The sequence below is a fragment of the Bos taurus genome, chromosome 2 (genome assembly GCF_002263795.3).
Source record: "Bos taurus isolate L1 Dominette 01449 registration number 42190680 breed Hereford chromosome 2, ARS-UCD2.0, whole genome shotgun sequence".
NCBI lineage: Eukaryota > Metazoa > Chordata > Mammalia > Artiodactyla > Bovidae > Bos > Bos taurus.
This window is the reverse complement of record NC_037329.1, coordinates 72,985,356-73,006,959: the sequence shown is the minus strand read 5'-3', so window position 1 is coordinate 73,006,959 and position 21,604 is coordinate 72,985,356. Positions and strand designations below refer to the sequence as shown.

The 21,604-nt window shown below is 45.9% G+C and overlaps 1 protein-coding gene across 4 annotated transcripts in view; it reads left to right on the top strand.

The window, feature by feature from the left end:
- TFCP2L1 (transcription factor CP2 like 1) overlaps positions 1-21,604 on the top strand; it is a 68,646-nt gene that overhangs the window by 18,518 nt on the left and 28,524 nt on the right. For all 4 annotated transcript variants that reach the window (XM_010802128.4, XM_005202559.5, XM_010802127.4 and 1 more), the window contains 3 exons: positions 20,095-20,171; positions 20,727-20,832; positions 21,478-21,584. In XM_010802128.4, coding sequence (XP_010800430.1) covers positions 20,095-20,171; positions 20,727-20,832; positions 21,478-21,584 — 290 coding nt within the window. The remainder of the gene's footprint in view (positions 1-20,094; positions 20,172-20,726; positions 20,833-21,477; positions 21,585-21,604) is intronic.

Sequence of the window (21,604 nt, the reverse complement as noted above, 5' to 3'; positions counted from 1 at the left end):
TTTTCTCTCTCTAGATTTTTAAAGGAAATATTTAACAAAATCACTGAGTTTCTTCAGAATGACCTCTGAGTGACAATATTGGTCTGCATCTTCTCACTCCCTCTTTTTGGCTGATGTCAAGTTGCCATCATTGATGAAGTCTCTCAGGAGAGCAAGTGAGCATATCATCTTCAGAGATTTTCGCTGCCTCCTTTTATCATTGCCCTCCCATTCCCTTTGTGTGAAGTTCCCCAGCACTTTTTGTGTTCCTTTCACTCTCCCATCTTTTCTTTCCTTCAGAACATGCTCTACATTCTTCAGAGATGTCTTTACCATGTTTTGGGCCCCTGTCGCTTGGGACTGTTTTGACGCCTCTGCAAGTGACAGTGTCTGGCATTCCAGATGAGCCATCATCACTCCAGGGGATGAATTTCTGGGGACCTGCCTTTTGTCCTCAGTCAAGATGCAAAGGTGGACCTGGTTGCATCTTTATTAAGTGCTGCCAAGCATTCAGCAGCAGAGTTTGTAACGTCTGAGGACTCACCCCGCTGCAGTGGACTTGAAGGCTTCTGTGATGAGTCTAATCTGCTCATTGACTTGACACATTCTTCAGCATGGGCAGAAAAGCTTTTGGGTAGCTTGATTTTACTCTCCCCACTCCAAAGTACCTTGGCTTTTTACTGTAAAACCAGTCAAAGCAGCGCATCCCCAAGTTTCCAGGAGAAGGTCAGAAGAACTAGCCCCTCAAGCCCTTAATTCAGACAACCTCATTGGAATACTTCTGATAAGAGCAGCTCTGCTGGTCAGTGGCTTGGGGGCTACAACTGTCCGCCTAGAGCCTTGAGAGTCCTACTCCTGAACCAAACACAGGCCTGGCCACCAGGACAGACCTTCAGTGGGCAGGAGGAGTGGTGGAGGGGGTCAGGGAGGGGTACCAGGTTTAATTGACTTCACTTTGGTCACTGCATAGGTCAGAAGCATTATAATTTGTTTAGCATTGTGGAAAGATAGTCATGTTTAAGTGGGTCTCAATAAGTATTATTTCCCTCGGCCACTAAATTTGGCTGTTTGGAGGGAAGGGGAGCAGGAAAAAAGGTCAGGAGTAGATGGATCCACTTTGCTCTGTGCAAATGGGTTCCTGAGTTAGGTTTCAGGGACCACTGAAGTATGGTTAGAATTACTAACTTAGAAGAATGTATATAATCTTTTTTTTGGCAGGGGTTGGAGGGGGAGTTGTGCTGCATGGCTTCTCTGACCAGGGATAAAACCCAGGCCTTCAGCAGTGAAAGCATGGAATCCTAACCTCTGCACCACCAGGGAGTTCCCAGAAGAATGTGTACAGAAAACAAACTTATTATTACCAAAGCAGACAGGTGGGGGCCAGGTGAAGAGGAAGAAGGGAGGTATAAACTAGGAGTTTGAGATGAACAGATACAAACTACAATATATAAATAAATAACAAAGGAGCTGTACTCAATATCTTACAAAAAACTGTGATGGGGAAGAATCTGAGAAAGAATAGATGTATGATATAGATATATGTTTAACTGGATCACTTTGCTGTACAGCAGAAACAAACACACAACACCAGAAATGAATGTACTGCAACTTAAAAGAATGTATATGGATTCTCTTTTCTGATTGAGGAAAGTTTTCTGTCTTTAAAAACAAACAAACAAACAATTTATTTACTTATTTGGCCGCACTGGGTCTTAGCTGTGGCATGAAGGATCTTTAGTTGTATCATGTGAACTCTTAGTTGCTTGTGGGGTCTAATTGCCTGACCAGGGATTGAACCCAGGCCCCACATTGGGAGCGAGAAGTCTTAGCCACTGGCCCACGAGGGAAGTCCCTGTGTCTTGCTTTAAAGGAGTTGCTATACTCAAGTAGGTACCATGATCCTTCCAACCATTCCCTTTCCCAAGAGAAGGAAGAAGCCCAAAGGAAAAATTGAGTGTTTCCAGGCCATGCAGTTAACTAAGGGTGGGGCCAGTCGTGAGCCCCTGGCTGAACAGGGAGGGGAAGAAATGCTTCTTTGTGTTAATTAGGAGCTGGTGTCCCCCATCTCATTCTCCTTCTCTGGACTCTTCTGTCCCTCTTGCGGTTCCTCCTGGGATACTCTTCCTTGCAAAGCCCTCCAGCAAAGAAACCGATTGTTTGGGTTGATGTAGTCTTGGCTGGAGGCCAGAGGTAGACAGCTGGCCTCCCTTGCTCCCTTCTTCTCTACCCCTCACCTGTTTTATGCAGGAATGTCCTGTTGATTCCTTGAGAGGCATCTCATCCCACCCCTTTGATTGATGGGGAAAGAGGGGTCGGGGGGGGGGGGGGTGGAACTGACATGCCAGCTTGTGGCGTGGGTTCCTGGCAGTCTCTTGGAGAGCAGTTCTGTCTTCTCTCCATGGCAGCTCTGGGACAGTGTCTGGGCCTTGGACCACTAGCATCGGAGTCACCTGGAGTGTGTTTCCTACCAGGTTAGAGCTGGGAAGGGCAGGAATCTGTGTAAAGTGTCCTGTTATTGATATTTATGTATCCTAGGGTTCAAGAGCCCCTGCCTTGAGAATAGTGCTGTTTTCCGTTTCTTCCAGAAAGAAAGACCTAGGCTTTCTTTTACTATTATTATTTTTAAAATTTGTTGGCTGCGCCACTTGGCATGTGGGATCTTAGTTCCCCCACCAGGGATCAAACCCACAACCCCTGAAGTGGAAGCTTGGAGCATTAGCCACTGGACCATCAGAGAAGTCCAAGAAACCTGTACCTTCTGAAGACAAGTTGAGTCCCTGCCCACTCAAGGCTCTGCCCTGTAGGTTGAGAACTCTCCTGCGCCCAGCCAGGTGTTCTGTGCTCAGGCACACTTGGGAATTTCTTGACATTCTTCTCATGGGGAGAATACATGGTCTCCATCCAGGCACCAGGTCCTGGAAGCTCCCATTTGGGTGGTTAAGGAATGATATATGTCCTCAGTGGGAAGGAGAAACCATACCTGCTCTGGGAATTCACAGAGGTGGACCAGAGGAGATTCCTGAAGTATTAGGGCTGGAGAGGACCTGAGGTGCCATCCCTCCTGCCCTGCTACTGAGAATGTCTGTGGACCAGTGGCACCTGCATTTCACCTGGTTAGAAATGCAGAATCTGGGGTCTGCTACAGGGTATCTGAATCAGAACCTGCATTTCCCTGCAAGTGACCAGGTAATTTATGAATGTACTACAGCTTGAAGGCCTTCCCTCGTGGCCCAGTGGTTAAGAATCCGCCTGTCAATGCAGGGGACATGGGTTCAATCCCTGGTCAGGGAACTAAGATCCCACATGTAGAGGGGCCGCTAAGCCTGTGCACCACAACAACTGAAGCCCATGTACCTAGAGCCTGCGCACCGCAATAAGAGAAGCTACCACAATCAGTCACCTGCTCACCTCAATGAAGAGTAGCCCCAGCTTGCTGCAACTAGAGAAAGCTGGTACACAGCAACGATGACCCAGCACAGCCATAAATAAATAAATATTTTTCTAAAAAAAAGCTTGAGAGGCTCTGATCTGGCCTGTTCAACCCTCTTGTATTGGTGGTGGTCCATGAAAACCAATAGAGGCTGTGTGACTTGCCCTATTTGACAGAGTTGTACTTCAGTCTGATCTTGCTCTCTTTTTAAGTTTTATTAGGATGCAGTTCACATGCCCTGTACATTCATATAACCATTTAAGTGTCATTGGTTTTTAGTTTAGTCAAGTAAATAAATGAAAAAGTCACTACAAGAAACTCTGCACCTGGAAGCAGTCAGTGTTCATTCCCTTCCTCCCTGCCCCCTGTTCCTCTACTCCCCAAGCCCTTGGTAACCACTAATCTGCCTTCTATCTATAAAGTTGTCTATTCTGGAATAAGTGGAATAATACAAATGGTGGTCTCATGGGGCTGACTTCTTTTACTTAGGATAATAATTTCAAGGGTTATCCATGATGTAGCAAGTATCAGAACTTCATTCCTTTCTGTTGCTGAATAGTATTCCACTGTGTGAACCTACCTCATTTATTCTTTGGTTGACGAACATTTGAGTTTTTCCCCACTTTTTGGCTATTATCAATATGCTGCTATGAATCTTCACGTGCAAGTCTTTGTGTGGAACTATGTTTTCATTTCTCATTTGTATACACTTAGGAGTGAAATTTCTGGGTCCTGTGGTAACTTTTTTTAAAAAAGTTAAAATTTTATTTGAGTGCATCGGGTCCTAGTTGCCACACTCGAGGCTCTTTGTTGCACACGCGGGGGCTTTTCTGATGGCAGAGCTTGGGCTGTAGAGTGCACAGGCTCTGTAGTTGTGGCACGTGGGTTTAGTAGCTCTGAGGCATGTGGGATCTCAGTTCTCCGACAAGGGATGGAACCCATGTCCCCTCCATTGGAAGGCAGATTCTTAACCCCTGGACCACCAGGGAAGTTCCTGGATAACTGTATGTTTAACTTTTTGAGGACCTGCCAGGGTGTTTTCCAAAGCAGCTTTGCTAGTTTATGTTGAACCAGCAATACGGGAGGATTTCAGTTTCTCCACATCTAGCAGTTATAATTGTCCATCATTTTGATGGATTAAAGGTGGGGTGACGGAAGCCTCTTCTGGTGGCCTCCATCAGCCATTTACCAGCATCCCATGGAGCAGGTGACCTCAAGGCGGGATTGCCAGTGGGTCTCAGGAGCAAACTGAAACCAGAGGCTCCAACACTGTGAGGATGCTCTGAGAGTTTGTCTGTTTTATGCTCTCTTTGAGCACCAGCTTCCCAGCCTCTGTAGGCAGAGGGCAGACAGTGAAGCCACCAGATGCTCCTGGGAACACATGCCTAGAGGGACTGCTCCCCTGATTCCCTGATTCCTAGGAGGGTATAGGTCCTGTGCTCACCTGAGCTTGGCCCCTGAGTCAGTGTGGCTACCCCCACCCTTGGCCTTTCTCCACTCTGATCAGAGGCTGAGGATGAAGCACTTCCCTGAGATGCCTGCTCTCCTGGGTAGCCGGGGGGTAAGGAAAAGAGGCGCTTTGGTTGCTTTTTGGTTGCATTGGGTTTCCCTGATAAACACTGTTTGCCGCAACAGTAACTGCCCCAGGGTGTACTTCACGTACCAGAGGCTGAGACAGAAAACGGGGCTGCCAGGGGCCAGACAGTGATGGTCGAAATATGATCAACCAGGAGGGTCTGGCTCCCCCTTTCAAGATCAAAGGCTTCTGAGGAACCCTAGCCCAGGACACAGTTCCTGCTGGGCCAGGCTTGGAGGGGAGGTGCCTGAGGGAGTCACTGTCCTGACCTTATCTTAGAGATTTGGTTTTCTACCCTCTGCTGTCCTTTGTCCTGTTAACTTACTTGTTCGCACCCCTCCCCCCTATGTAGGAGGGTACCTGTTTCTCCGCATCCCTGTCTGGACTCTGTCAGCCTTTGGAATTTTTTCTAATAGGTGCACAGAAAATGTGCTCCTAATTTTACTTTATTTTTTTAAAGATTTATTTACATATTTATGTTTGGCTGCACTGGTCCTTGCTGCTTTGTGTGGGCTTTCTTTAGTTGTGGCAGCTGGGGGCTACTCTGTTGTAGTGCGTGGACTTCTCGTTGCAGTGGCTTCTCTAGTTTCGGAGTGCAGGCTCTAGGGCTCTCGGGCTCAGTAGCTGTGGTGCAGGGGCTTGGCTGTCCCACAGCACGTGGAATCTTCCCGGAGCCGGAATGGAACCCATGTCCCCAGCATTGGCAGGTGGACTCCCAACCACTGGACCACCACGGAAGCCCTGCTCTGGATTTTAGTTCGCACTTACTTTCTTCCCATCAACTGTTATGAGTGAAACTGAGCCATCTTCTCAGGTGTTTGTATGCCTTTTGCGTTCCTTTTACTTAAAAAACAAGCCGGCAGTTTATGTTTATTGCCAATTTTTTTCCTGCCTTTTTGTTCAAGGGCTTCCCTTGTGGCTCAGCTGATAAAGAATTCGCCTGCAATGTGGGACACCTGGGTTCGATACCTGGGTTGGGAAGATCCCCTGGAGAAGGGAAAGGCTGCCCAGTCTAGTATTCTGGCCTGGAGAATTCCATGGACTGTATAGTCCATGGGGTCGCAAAGAATTGGACATGACTGAGTGACTTTTACTTCACTTTGTTCATTGGGCTGTAGGAAACCTTGTATTAGGTTGGACCAAATGCAGTTAACATTCTGTAAATCAGAACAGGTTGCATATCTGCCATTTCATGTTGCTCATTTCCATACATTAAGGATTGGGTTCAGCAGAGTGGCTACCGAGAAGTTGAACATGTAGAAAGTAGTGAATTTCCTATGAATCAGCAACAACCAAGTGTAAAATGAAACAGGAAAAAGCCATACCATTCCTAGTACTGAGAGCAAACTGAGCAATTTTGAAAGATGTTAATCACCTATCTAGGGATCTAGAGGCCCCTGATTTGGAATCAGTCAACAACGTGCATGATTGCCGGTTGCAGTCAGGTCTATTAGCCCCAGTTCTGGGTGGGGCTGGGCGGGGAGGAGAGGCTAATTTAGACATAGAATGTCAGAACTAGTACTGCTGCCAGTTCCTGCTTACCTTTTACCCACTTCTCATAATGTGAACATCTTATGTAACCATGGTATGGTGATTGAAAGCAGGCAATTACATAGGCTTGATTCTGTTACCTCTACCACATCTTTATTGAATTTTACTAGTTCCTCCATTACTGTCCTGCTTCTGTCTGGATTCCAGTCTGGGATCCCACATGGCATATTGTTGAAATATTTCCTTGGTCTCCTCTGATCTGTGACCACTTTCTGTTTTTTGTGGTTTTTTTTTGATGTGGACCATTTTTAAAGTCTTTATTGAGTTTGTTATAGTATTGCTTCTGTTTTATGTTTTGGTTTTTTTGCCTTGAGGCATGTGGGAGCATAGCTCCCCAACCAGGGATCGAACCTGCACCTCTTGCATTGAAAGGTGAAGTCTTAACCACTGGACCACCTGGGAAGTCCCTATCTATGTTTTTAAATGATGATATTGAGATTATTGCATTTTGGGGTTGAAGCGACATGATGCCCTTGCCAGGGCACCATACTGGGGAATCATGACACTGACAATGTCTTACTGCTGATGGTATTAACCTTGATGATTGAGTGTCTGCTAGGCTTCTCCACTGTGAAGTTACAATGTCCCTCTTTGTAACTAATAAATATTTTGGAGTGGAAAAGATATTTTTTTCTACATATAGTAATTGAAACACTATTGTAAGAGCTTTCTCTTATCTACTACTAATTTATTTATTCACTTATTTATTGTATCAGTCTCCAGTATTCTTACCTGGAGAATCCTATGGACAGAGGAGCCTGGCAGGCTACTACTGTCCATGGGGTTTCTAGACTGTCCATGGGGTCAAAAGAGTTGAACACGACTTAGTGACTAAACCACCCACAACCATTGTATCAGTATATAAGTGGATATTTATTTTCTTTGTTGAAATTCAATACTATTGTTACCAGTTTTGTTTCTGAAATTGTTCCAGTTCTGACTACTGAGGGCTCCTTCCAATTGGCCCCCACGATGCTGTGACATGCCTCCATCCTTTTTTTGAGCATGTCCTCACTTTGGCACTGCCAGATGCTTAAGACAAGCCGAGCATCTTGTGATTTCCCTGACCCCTGCCCCGGAAGCAATCCCCTCTCAAAGGGGTCTCTAGGCTCTGATTTACTCTTCTGCTTTTGTATAAACAGACACATATTTACTGTCTTCCAGGTATTTATTGGGGATGCACTGTATGCCAGACACAGAGCCTAGTCCCTGGCATTCGTAAGTAGCTGTGAGGAGGTTAAGGTTCAAGGTCACCCAGGTGGTGAGCCATCAAGATCAGAACTCCGGTCTGTGATAGTAGTAAAGCCTTGCAGTGGTAAAGTGTGCCTTATGTGTGAGCACTTGGTGTCACACACTTGCCCAAGGCCACACATATGCAAGTGACAAGATACTTGCTAGAGACTTTGTGGCCTTGTGCTTCCTCCATCTGCTATTATTTCAGGACTGCTGGCGTCTGGCTCTCCATTCTCTGAGAGCTATCGAGGGCCTCCATTATGTTTTATGTGGCATTAATTACCCAAAGCAGTAACTGCTGGAAAGTAAACAACCTATAAATCTTGCCAGCCCGGGCAATTGCCTCCTGTTCTTGGGAACATGGTGATCTGGGCTAGAGGCCCTGTGCTGGGTTCCACTGGCTGGGCAGAGCTGCACTGCAGGAGTGCCCAGTGGGTATGGCCCCGGGATGGGTGGGTGGGTGGGCAGGCAGGGGTGTGTCTGCCCTGGGCAGCACCCTGACGGCAGCAGTGACTCTCCCTCCCCTAGACAGCCCAGAAAAAAGTCAGGTAGCTTGGGGCCCTGTTCCAGTTGGGTAGCCTCGGACTGGGTGACCTTGAATGGCCTTGGGCGGACAGGCTGCTCAGGGCTGGAGTGGCGGGGAGGGCGTGCAATCCCCAGGACAGTGGCCGGGGATGGGTGGGGCTCAGTATGCTGTTGGTTGGAGGTGCTAGTCACGATGGGCATTTGCTGCTGCTGCTGCTGAGTCACTTGTCGTGTCCGACTCTGTGCGACCCCATAGATGGCAGCCCACCAGGATGCCCCGTCCCTGGGATTCTCCAGTCAAGAACACTGGAGTGGGTTGCCATTTCCTTCTCCAATGCATAAAAGTGAAAAGTGAAAGTGAAGTCGCTCAGTTGTGTCCGATCCTCAGCGACCCCATGGACTGCAGCCTTCCAGGCTCCTCCATCCATGGGATTTTCCAGGCAAGAGTACTGGAGTGGGGTGCCATTGCTTTCTCCCAATGGGCATTTACTGAGTCCTTATTACCTACCAGGCTGCAGGTGCATGATCTCATTTCATCTCCACAACAGTTTGCAAAGAACATTTTGCAGATGTAGAGTAAGAAGCAGAGGGGTTTGAGAACCTGCCCAGAACATGGGAGGGTCTGACCCTACCCCAGTGTGTCTGCCCTGACCTGCTCCCCTCTCCCTGCTTGTCCTGGGCCAGGCCACAGGCTGCCACTACCTTGCACGCATCGGCAGCTCCCTGGGCCTGGGTGACCTGACCCACAAAATGGGCACAGTCATCTTGTGCGGCAGGTTCTCCGGGTGGCCGCCCAGAGAGACCTGAGGGTCTGCCCTCATCTGTGTGTGTCTGGTAGTCTGTTTATTGGAGAAAGACTGTTTTTCCCAGATGCCCACCTGTCTGATTAACTTTTGGGTACCAACCTGATGCTGGAAGAAAAAAAGTGCTGACCATTGTCACCCTGGTCACCTATTACAGGCTTGGGATAGTATGAGACAATGCTCCTCCGTTTCTTGTGCTGTATGTTTTTCAAATTTACATGTAATGATCTTAATTTTTAAAAAAAAGTTAATGCTGTAAATATATATAATGTAAGAGGGAAGGGTCTTTCTCTGCATTATTAGTTCCATATCTTTGGCTCACAAGTATAGAGATATACATATAACACTTTATAATTACTGTGTACATATTATTCAGTGACTTGTTTTTTCCCATTCATATGTATGTGTGTGTGTGATGACTTTTTTTTTTTTTTTTGCTATCACGGATTTGGATCTGTTTAATTTTTTAAATAAGTTTTTTGGTTTCCACTGTCTTTTTTTAAAAAATATAGTCTATGTGTAATATTACATAAGTTACAGGTGTACAGTATAGTGATTCAGTTTTTAAAGGCTATATTTCATTTATTGTTATTACAAAAAATTGGCTGTGTTGTATAATATATCCTTGTAACTTACTTTATACATATGTAATCTTTTTTATTGAAGTATAGTTGATTTACAATATCATGTTAGTTTCAGGTGTACAGCAGTGATTCAGTTATACATTTATATATACATTCTTGTGTGTGTGTGTATATATATATATGTATATATATATATATATATATATATATATATATTCTTCTGCAGCTTCTCTTCCCTTATAGATTATTTCAAAATATTGAATATAGTTCCTTGTGCTCTACAGTAGGTCCTTTACATATGTAATCTTTTATTTTATTTAAAAAAATTTTTTTGGCTGTATTGGGTCTTAGTTGCAGCTCAGAGGCTCTCTAGTTGAGGTGAGCAGGCTTTGTTGCCGCAAGGCATGTGGGATCTTCCCAGACCAGGGATTGAACCCATGTCCCCTGCATTGGCAGGCAGATTCTTAACCACTGGACCACCAGGGAAGCCTCTGTTCTTTTTTATTTTTGACCATTCAGTTCATTTTGTTTTTAGCTGTACTAGTATTGCTGCATTGAATAGCCTCAGAAAAATATTTTTAATTTCATGTGTACCAGCAGTTCTGTAGACTAGAATGCAGGAGATGTGGTTGGATCCTAGGCTGTGTGTGTTTGTAGCTTTGATGGATATTGTCCAAAGGCTGGGACATCCCATCTCCCACTCCTGGCATGTGAAAGCTCATTTCCTCACATTTTGTCCTTGAGGGATGTTAGCAATCTGTTAAATGTTGGCCAATCTGATAAATGAAATTGGCATTGCATTATTTTCATTCGGCCTGTCTTTGACCACTACAGAGGTTGAACATCTTTGCATGTTCTTGGCTTGGCTGATTAGTTCCAGCTCTGTTATTTGCTTTAGGGAATTCAGTGTCAGATTCTGCCACTGTTAGTTAAAAACCTAAAACACGTCAGTACTGTCCAAGGGGCTAGGGGGTGTGTGTGTGGTGTGCACGTGTGCATATCTAGTTCAAGCAAACTGGTAGCTGGTTTGAAGCTTCTTGCCAGCTGGTAGCCTGAGGGACAAAGTTGCAAAGCACTGTAAGAAGTTGCAAAGAAGGAAGAGCTCAGCAAGAGTAGTGAAAATTATGTGAAAATTTCACTTTCACTGTCCATGGAATGTTTAATTGGAATCCAACCATGCCCATTCATCCCTGTGCTATCTGTGGCTGTTTCCTTGTTACAGTGGCTGAATGCGGGAGATGTGACGGATCTTATGGCCACATGGTTGAAAACTGTCACTGCCCAGCCCTTCCTGGATAAAGTTTGCTGATGCCTGAGCTGGGAGATGTTGGTTACTGGGGGTTATACGTGGGAGGAGGGAGGAAGTTCGGTTTGCTAGGCCCTTGCCTGGGCTGGGCACCACTTAGAGGGCTTTGCCTTTGTGTTTTATATAAACTTCCTTGGCAGGGTTTCCTCTTCTTCCCCACTGTGCTCCTTGCCCTCTTTCCCCATTTCTGCTCCTCCCTGCATGGGGTGGAGGCAGGAAGGGGAGAGACATGGAGTTTGGGTGAGAGGGAGGCTTTCATCCCCTTGTGAGTGGTGTCAAGGCTTTTAGACAAAGTCTAGGCCATTCTTCCAGGTGGTGACCAAGCTCCCTAGGAGCCTCAGTCCAGCTGAGGGCCACCCCCCACCCCCGAAGGCTGAAACCGGAACCCTGAAGTGGGAGGAGGTCACCGAGCTCCATTGGCCCCTACTGGCGGGGATGGAGCCTGTGGCCGTTGCTCCTCCGGCCCTGCCACGCTGTCAGCTTAGTTCCTCTGGTCAGGGCTGGCTGCCATCTGCAGAGGCTGAATCCTGGCCCTGGGGCTCTTCCCTGCTTTCCTTTAAAAGGCCTTGATCTGCTCCATAGTGGAGGGTGGGGCAGAGTCATTGGAGGAAATTGCCTCAAAGGCTTTGGCAAAGCTTCGAAAAGCCAAGACCTCATTGCAGGGGAGATTCTGAGCCAGGGACCTCCTATGCATCTGCATCAACCTGCTGTGCTAACTGCAATATTGTCCACATTTTGGAGGTGTGGAAACTGAGGCTTACACATGGAGCCAAAGTGATGGGCCCAGAGGGGAGTCTGTGCTCCAAACCTGGGTGCCAGCCAGATCCCCAAGATAATCGTAAGGGACTGCAGAAAAACACTGGTAGCTGCATAGCTGTGTAATGTTTACAATGACTGTTTAATTGCAGTATATGATTATGATTTTCTATATGCAGGCATGGTACACACTTAAAAAAATTAAGTTGAAGTGAGTTGATTAAATAAAATGGGCTCACATTTACAGCAACATGGACGGACCTAGAGATTATCATACTAAGTGAAATAAGACCAAGAAAGACAAATATCATATGTTATCACTTATGTGTGGAATCTGAAATATGACATGATTTTATCTATAAAACAGACTCACAGACACAGAAAACAGATTTGTGGTTGCCCAGGGGTAGGGAGGTAGGGGAGGGATGGACTGGGAGTTGGGATTAGTAGATGCAAACTATTGTATATAGAATCGATAAACAAGAAGGTCCTATTGTATAGCCTAGGGAACTATATTCATTATCCTATGATAAACCTTAATGGAAAAGAATATGAAAAAGAATATATGTATATATCACTGAATCATTTTGCTATATAGCAGAAATTAACACAACTTTGTAAATCAATTATAGTTCAATAAATTAAAAACAATAGGCTGATACACTGCAGGTGATTTTTAATTTCAGTGGCAAAATTGTGGGATGGAGTGTGACTGAGTAAAGCAGTGCAGCCCTTGCCCCCAGCAGGTCCCTGGCACAGATGGGGTGGTGTGGGGGGGTGTACAGTGATGGCTCAGCAATGGGGCCCAAGAGAACCACCCTCTATAGCAGGACTGGGGAGTTGGAAACACACAACCATAATGCAATGCAGAATGCAGTGCAGAATGCAATGCCAGCTCTAACAGTTCTTCCTCCACTGAATTCTTTTGTGTGAGAGAGAAATACTTGAACAACATGGGTTTGAACTGCACAGGTCCAGTGATACACAATATTAAATTCTTTTCAATAGCAAATACACAATCTGAAGTTGGTGGAGCCCAGAGATGCGGAGGAACCGCAGATCTGGAGGGCAGTCTGTGAGATTGTTTTCAGCCACGCTGAGCCCCTGACCCCTGCAATGTTCTAGGGTCAACTAATTCAGATCGACTGAATGCTCTAGAGATGAGAGAACAAATACTCATGTACCCAACGTGGTGTTTTCAGCCAAATTTGTTTCTGATTTTTCCTTCTTTCTAATTCTGTTGCTTTTCCTCCCAAAAGCATAATCATGATTGTGAAGTTGGTTATACCTCTGTGCACAGGTCAGGAAGATCCCCTGGAGGAGGGCGTGACTACCCACTCCAGTATTCTTGCCTGAAGAATCCCGTGGACAGAGGAGTCTGGAAGGCTACAGTCAATGAGGTCTCAAAGAGCTGGACACAACTGAGGGACTAACACGTTCACTTTCACTGTGCACTCTAAAATTTTTACTCCTTGCACACTTGGCCATTAAAAATGACCAGTGCCATTTTTGCTGGCTCCAAACTTTATATAAAGTGGTTTTCTAGACATCCCTGTGCCCTTTGTGGAGTGTTTCTGAGATTTCTCCATGTTGGTGCGTGTCTCCAGAGGACTTATTTTAAGTTCTGTGTGCTATTCCGTTTTTAAGTTCTATAATAGATTGTCTTGCTCCTGTGACTGGATGTAGTTGGTGACAGTTTCTCACTGCAGCAACAACGCCACAGTGAACGGTCTTTGTCTAAGTCTCCCGGTGCTCATCAAGGACTTGCTTAGGACATATCTCGAACTGATGTGCTTGACAGAAGGCCTCTGTGTCTTTAGCCTGACTTTCTTTCTTCCCCCCGAACTCTTGTCCCAGTGGTTGTATCTGTATAACACATCAATCAGCAGTGCCCCAAAGTCCATTCTCCACATGCTCAGCTGAAATTTTTTGCCTCTCTGCACAGATGTTAGATGATATCGTATTTTACTTTACATGGCCCTGTTTACTTACACCATCCGGCACATCTTTCTGTGTGTTTGTTGACCTTTTTATGTTTTCATGGGATGACCATATATGGCCCAGTCTGCCAGGTCCTTTCCCATTGATAGAGACTGTGTAAATACTAACAGCACCTCTGGCATTTTCAAAAGTGTCGCTTTATAAATGTTAACAGAGAGAGTTTTTCCTACATGATGTAAAGGGCATAATTTTTTCTTTATGTATTTGTTTCTAGTTTAAAGAAACTCTTTCCTATCCCACGATCCAAAAGTAGTCTCATATTTTTTTTAGAAATGTTTTAGAAAGTTTTGCTTTTTTTCTTATAGTTTCTAATCACTGAGAATTAACTTATTATGTGTGGTATGAGGTATGGATATATTTTTCCTGTATGGATAACCTCAACTTATCCCACAGTCTTGAAAAGTCTATCTTTTTAATTTTTATTTTTTAAAAAATATTTATTTATTTGGCTGCTTTGTGTCTCAGTTGCGTCATATGGGGTCTTTTGTTTGTAACTCATGGGCTCTGGAGCTTGTGAGCTCAATAATTGAGGCTCGTGGGCTTAGCTGCTCCATGGCATGTGGCATTTTAGTTCCCTGACCAAGGATCAAATCTACATCCCCTGCATTGAGAGGCAGATTCTTAACCACTGGACCACCAGGGAAGTCCCCAAGTCTGTCTTTTTCAAATCATGTTATAGATCAAATTTCCATGTATCTAAAAATCTGTTTCTGGGCTCTTTATTTTTTTTTCCCCCATTGTTCTATTTGTCATCATTCCAAAAATGTCCTGGTTTTAGCTACTGTAATCTTATAATATGTTCAGAGTATTTTGTTGTATTATTATTAAAATTTTTATTTTATTGAAGTATAGTTGATTTACAATTCTGTCAATTTCTGCTGTACAGCATACTGATCCAGTTATATACACACATCCTTTTTCATATTCTTTTCTATTATGGTCTATCACAGGATTTTGAGTGTAGTTCCCTGTGCTCTACAGAGTATTTTAAATGGGTTAGTAATATGTGTTTCAGGGAGACTAAATAGTCTATTCTAATAGACTAGAATAGCACACCCAGTTTATCATGAGCAAGTGATATACCACAGAATGGTCACATAGCCACCAGACTTCTAAGACCCATCTTGGTTCAGAGAACTGAGGTCATGGGCCTTAGGAATTTGAGCCTTGAAAGAAAGGGGAAGGTTTTGATAGATGGAACAGGGTCATGAAATGAAATGAATATCAAGAAATTCAGGAGCTTCCTGAGTATCAGAACCAGAAGGGGGCATTGGAAGCCACTAGACACTGTGCGGAGTAGTTTGGCTAAGTGACCAGTCTTCAGAGTCCAACAGACCTGGGTTTGATCTTCAACAAGATACTTAATCTCTGACTTTATTTCCTCATCTCTACAGTGGGAGCCATATTGGGTTTTCCTCATAAGATGGTTGCTGCTGCTGCTGCTGCTAAGTTGCTTCAGTTGTGTCCGACTCTTCGCGACCCCATAGATGGCAGCCCACCAGGCTCCCCTGTCCTTGGGATTCTCCAGGCAAGAACACTGGAGTGGGTTGCCGTTTCCTTCTCCAATGCATGAAAGTGAAAAGTGAAAGTGAAGTCGCTCAGTTGTGTCCAACTCTTTGCGACCTTGTGGACAGCAGCCTACCAGGCTCCTCCGTCCATGGGATTTTCCAGGCAAGAGTACTGGAGTGGGTTGCCATTGCCTTCTCCGAATATGGTTGAGAGGGCTAAATGAAATAATGCTCAGAAGGGCTTAGCAATGTCCCAACTCATCGCTGGATGACAGTTAAGTGATGGTGGTTTATTTATTATTCTATCCCCTTGATTCTAGGGCTTCCCAGGTGATGCTAGTGGTAAAGAACCCGCCTGCCAATGCAAGAGATGCAAGAGACGCAGGTTTGATCCCTGGGTTGGGAATATCGCCGGAAGGAGGGCATGGCAACCCACTCCAGTATTCTTGCCTGGGAAATCCCATGAACACAGGAGCCTGGCAGGCTACAGTCTATGAGGTCACAAAGGGTTGGACATGACTGAGTGCACGCACATATCACACCCATCCCTTGATTCTAAGACCAACTTTTTTTTTTCTTTTTCCACATTTCACAATTCTGAAATTAGAACAGGCTTTACTATCATACCATGTAGCAAGCAGAGGATTTTACAGACAAGGAAATGTTTTATCTAGGGTCATGGAAAAAGTTGAGTTGGCCCTCCTAGGAATTACCTTTATTTCTAGTCCTAAAGGGGAGAAGGAAGGAGAACAGAGTACCATATGTCCTGGGGATGGGGTTGCTGAGGTGCTTTATATGCCACCAGATGCTGTGCTGTGGGTAAACTTTAACCAGCGCACAGAATGAAGCCAGATGCCTTCAGAAAGTTGAAGGTGAGAGAGAGTCCTCTGTCCTTCAGACAACACCCACCAGGTTGGATGGGCTCAAGTTTCTGCCCCTGGCTCCATCCGCCACTGACTAGCCGTGTGAGTTTGTTCAAGTCAGGTAACCTCTCTGAGCCTCTGCTTCCTTCTGTCAGGCGGTACTCATAATCTAAACTGCGCTGTTGGTTCAGGTGAGTTAATCTCTGGGCAGACTTTCACGCTGAGTCAGCGCCCAGTAAATGGAAGCTGTTAGGTGTTTCCTGAAGGCATGTTTTTCCCCACCCACCTCCTGGCCACTGTTTTTCTTGGGGGTGACTTTCTTGATCATTCTTCCCCTCAACTGTAGAAATCTTGCCTGCTCTTTAAAGTCCATGGCAATGTTCTCTCCTTGTTCAAACCCTTCCTCCCCACCTCCCCATTCTGGGTGAGGATCACCCGCTTTGGATCTCCGTTGTTTCTTAGAGGCATTCTCTTTTTAGTTATTTTTCTTTCTTTTTAATTTTAATTGAATTTTTATTATATAGTGGAGTAAAATGGCAACCCACTCCAGTACTCTTGCCTGGGAAATCCCACGGACAGAGAAGCCTGGCGGGCTACAGTCCATGGGGTCCCAAGAGTCAGACATGACTGAGCAACTACGCCACCACCACCACTGTAGTTTACTTACAATGTCATTTTAATTTCAGGTATGTAGCAGAGTGATTCATTTATATATACATGTATCTATTCTTCTTTTCAGATTCTTTCCCATATGTTGTTATAGAATACTGAGTAGAGTTCCTTGTGCTATAGTAGGTCCTAGTTGTTTATTTTATACATAATAAAGTATATATGTTAATCCCAAACTCCTAAGTTATGCCTTTCCAGTTTTCCCCTTTGGTGACTGTAAGTTCATCTTCTAAATCTGTGAGTCTGCTTCTGTTTTGTAAATAAGTTCATTTGTGCTGTATTTTAGATTCCACATATAAGTGATATCATATGGTATTTGTCTTTCTCTGTTTGATCTGTTTCACTTAGTATGACAGTCTCTAGGGTTTGCCTTATGCCGGTGCTGTTTTGATGTATCCCAGAGGATTGCCATCCCTTTGAGGGCAGGCGTGTGTCTTGCAAACCCTACAGTTTCAGCACAGAGGAGCCTTGCAGAGACCCCTGAGTCCCTCCTCTGCGTCTAACAGTACAGTGTTGAGCAGAACACACGCAGCCCTGGGCCTTGACAGAGCCCACTTTCTGTGGCTCCCACGGGTGCCTAGAAATGAGGCTGGCCAAGCAGAGAGATGCCCTCATCGCCCAGGTCATTTCAGCCCCAGGTCAATTCTGCCACCCTGACCTTACTCATCAGCCCGATTGTTGGTGTTGTGCAGGGTCGGAAGGGGCTGGGAGGCGTATTGGCGTTGAGGCAGCCTGAATGGAGAGGGAGCCAGGTTTCTGTCTGAAGCCTGAGCAGGGGGTTGTAGAGTGGCTGGGGGACTCCGTGGGGAAGCATATTGGCTGGGACCCCGGACCTGAAGTCCCACTTAGTAGCTCTGATCCCCAAATGGCTGCCTGTGATGCTCGGGCCTGGGAACTACTCTGTGTGGCATGGGAGATACCTCCTGCCAGGCCTGAGCTGAGCTTGCCCTGCAGAGCCTGGGGTCAGTGTTAATGGGGCCCTAAGGTGCCTGTAAACCCACAGTAATGACCATTTGGGCCTTGGGCTTCATGCCAGAGCCGGCTGCATTCTTCCTCGGGGAAGGTAAAGGACACTGGAAAAACCAGTTAGGGCGTGGGAGGCTCCATTTCATGTAGCTGTCAAGGGAGTGTTGGCTCAGGAGCCCGGAAATGTTATGTGAAAAATCTGGCTTTTTCAGAAAGGTACTAGTGTCGGTTCAGATCAGCAAGACCCTTCGGAACCAGCATGAGGGCAGGGCAGGAGTTTGGAGTCTGTGCCTTTTCCTTCTGATGGGATGTGCCCAGCAGGGCAACCTGAGTGGTTTTCATGGTCTTAGCCTGAATGGAGAGGGAGCCAGGGCTGGTGCAAGCCAGCTGGACAAGTCCTGCCCTCCTGAAGGGAGAAGGGAGCTTTGCTGAGTGGGCATCTCTGAGCCCAGCCAGCACTGTGTCCATGACCACACCACTGGGTCCCTCTGCTCATCTCCCAAGATTCACCTGGCATTTGGCACATGGTTGTTAATGCTCAGCAAATGCTTGGAATGAATGATTGATTTCAGAGTGTCTGTCCATTATGTTTTTCATTGACAGGAGGACTATAGTAGTTTCATGGGGTTGCTTTAACAAAAGAACTACAAACATGTTGGCTTAAAACAAAGCAGAAGTTTATTCTATCCCAGTTCTGGAGGCCAGAAGTCGGGAATCCGCCGCAGCCATGGGGGCTTTAGGAGAGAATTTGTTCTTCGCGTCTTTTGGCTTCAGGTGGCTCCAGGCACTCCTTGGCTTGGGCCTCATCAGTCCAGTCTCTGCTCCCATGGGTCCCTGCTCCTTCTTTTCTCTGTGTGTCCTCTTACAAGGGCATTTGTCATTGGATGTAGGGACCTCCAGGACAAACCAGGATCATCTCTCTCACCTCAATATCCTTAACTTAATTGCATCTGCAAAAACTTTTTCCAAAGCAAAGATAATATTCTCAGATTCTGGAGATTAGGGTATGGACATATCTTTTGGGGGCTACAATTCAACCCACTCCAAGGAGTCTTAATATTTGTCTAATCATTGCTTTTTTAGATATAGTAAGACTGTTAACCACTGGGTTTGTGCCGCTCCTAGATGCATATATATCTATATCTGTGTCTTTCTCTACATTAGATTTCCTTTTCTTTCATTGATTTAGGTTCAGTCCTTCCCCATTGAGTGTCTGATAAACAATCATTCATGTTAACACAAAACTTTAGGAAATTAACTTTTTAATCTAGTGGTAACTTGGATTAAATCTGCAAAACCCAGGGAAACCTGAGTGAGGTCTGGGGTTTAGTTAATTGCACTGTGCCATGGTCAGTTTTGATAATGTACCATAGTGAATTCAGATGCCACCCCTGAGGGAAGCTAGGGGATGATACTCAGGACCTTTGTGTACTGTTTTTGTAACTTCTTGAGAGCCTATCATTATTAAAAAAAAATTTTTTTTAACAGTTTGATTGGATATACCAAGACCAATGATGAAATCATTTGTTCTCTCTTATTTGCAACACATCCATTGTTAACCTGCAATTTGTGGCGAGGTGTTTTAGAGTTGTCGCTGAACTTGATTTGGAAAAAGTTGACATCGTTTGATAGGTGGTCTTTCTGTCTAGGAATGTTTTGTGTTGTATTTTTTCAAGGTATGTTTTATCTTCCAGTAAAATGTGTGTAGTTTTCTTTAGGTAACTTGTAGATATTTTAAAGTTTGGGGTTTTAAGTTTGTTCTTATGGATGGATCTTTTCCCTATCTGTATTCTTTAACTGGCTCTTGCTGGTTACATGTCCCTGAACAGAATCCCCACACCTTTCAAATACATGAAATTCTTTTAGCTTGAGAAAATGCTCTTCATTCTGCAGTTAGAGACAATGTTTAACAGGTTTTTATTCATTCCTTTAAACTTGCTCTCAGAAAGGGTCCATCTGTTCAGTTATTGAATGTAGATTTAAGTATCTGTTTTCTTCATCTGAGTATATGGGGGATGTTCTTTATAAAGAAATACAAAGTTGTGCTCTGTAAATGTAATGTTAACTGTATTGTTTTGGATTCTGTCTTTGAACATTGTAGAGGTGCTGTCTCTCTCCAGGGGTCATGTGCATTACCTGGGGGGCCCTGGGTCCCTACCAGGTCAGATGGACAAATGGGGTGTCCTGTCCATAGTGTGATATGAACTTTTCTTGTCCCTGGCTTTTCTTCTCTGCTTTGGTCGCAGAGCCATGAGGCCTGGGTGGGCATTGAGAAGGCCTCTAGCTTGCCGAAGCCCCAAAATTGAAAACAGAAGTGGAAAATGTACCATTAACCTCCCTCCAGGTCAGTCTTACGAAATTCGACTGCTGGAGAACAGGAAACTGGGAGATTTTCAGGATCTGAACACAAAATATGTGAAGGTAAGGCTCCGGTCCGCACCTTGCCTGGGCACCTGGGGGTGCTTGATTGGGGGCCTAACACCTGGGCTTGCACTGGGAATCAGGAGTGCCTGGGAGTTTTGGGGAAAGCTCCAGGGACAGAGGTGGGCTCAAGGTCCCTGGAGTGTGGGGTCTGAGGGGCCTTGGTCAGTCCGGCAGTGCTGGGAGCTGATGGCCAGGTCACACAGACTCGGGTTGCAGCCTGGCTTTGCCTCTTCCCAGTGTTTTCTGAGCCTCAATTTGCTCACTTGCACAGAAGGTTTGTGAATGACCCCTGTGTACGAACACATAGCAGCCCCTTGAGAGCAGGGCATCCCCCGCTGTTTGTGCTGTTGTTCCTATTGTTTGGGTTCCAAGGAGGGAGGGGTGACATGAGGAGCTAGGGGGAAAGGCCCCAGGCAGAGGGCCTCAGAGGAAGAGAGGTTTGTCTGATTGGGGGAAGGTCAGGGTGGGTTCCTTGGGGGTCCCTCCGGGCCCCACACTCAGCTGTTCTCCCCCCCCGCCACCCCCCGCCCCGACCCCGGCCCCGGCCCCCAGAGCATCATCCGCGTGGTGTTTCATGACCGGCGTCTGCAGTACACGGAGCACCAGCAGCTGGAGGGCTGGCGGTGGAGCCGGCCTGGGGACCGGATCCTGGACATTGGTGGGTTTCTGGGCTGAATGGGGGTTCTTCCTGGGCACCATCAGGACCCAGCAGTGTCCAGGGCCTCTTACCACACTTCTGCCTTGTGTGAAACCCCATGGGAGCTGGTGGAGGTGACCACATCATGAGCCCTGCCCTCGGGGAGTATCCCTTTTGGGGTACATGGGGAGGGGCATTTAGAAATAAGGACCTGTTGTCAGGAAGTAAGAAGCAGGGAAACCTTCACAGAAGGATCCTGACTTGATGGAGGGCAGGGTGGGCATCAGAGAAGGGGCAACCGAAATGGAACTGAGGGCTCAGGCAGTGGTCCACAGGCTTTTTATTCACAAAACTTGGGGCGAGATGGGTTTTGGAATTCAGAAGTTGGAATAATAGTAGGGTGTGTAGACCTGCAGTCGGGTCACACCACGAACAGGCCATGTTCTTGTAGCCATATAGAGTGATGGCACACAATGGGGCGAGGGCTCAGAATAGCTTCATGGAGATTCAAGTCAGGATTCTGCCAAATGAACTACGCAGAACCTAGCTTTCAGAACTCTTGGCGTTTCAAATTGTGTAAGGAGTTTGGACCTGTAATAGGAGTCCTTCCCGAAATATTGGGAGTGGCTGACGATTGCACTTTTGTGTGTGTGTGTGTGTGCACAGATATTCCACTGTCTGTTGGTATCTTGGACCCCAGGGCCAGCCCGACCCAGCTGAATGCAGTTGAGTTTTTGTGGGATCCTTCAAAGAGAGCGTCTGCGTTCATTCAGGTGAGCAGAAAGGAGGTTGC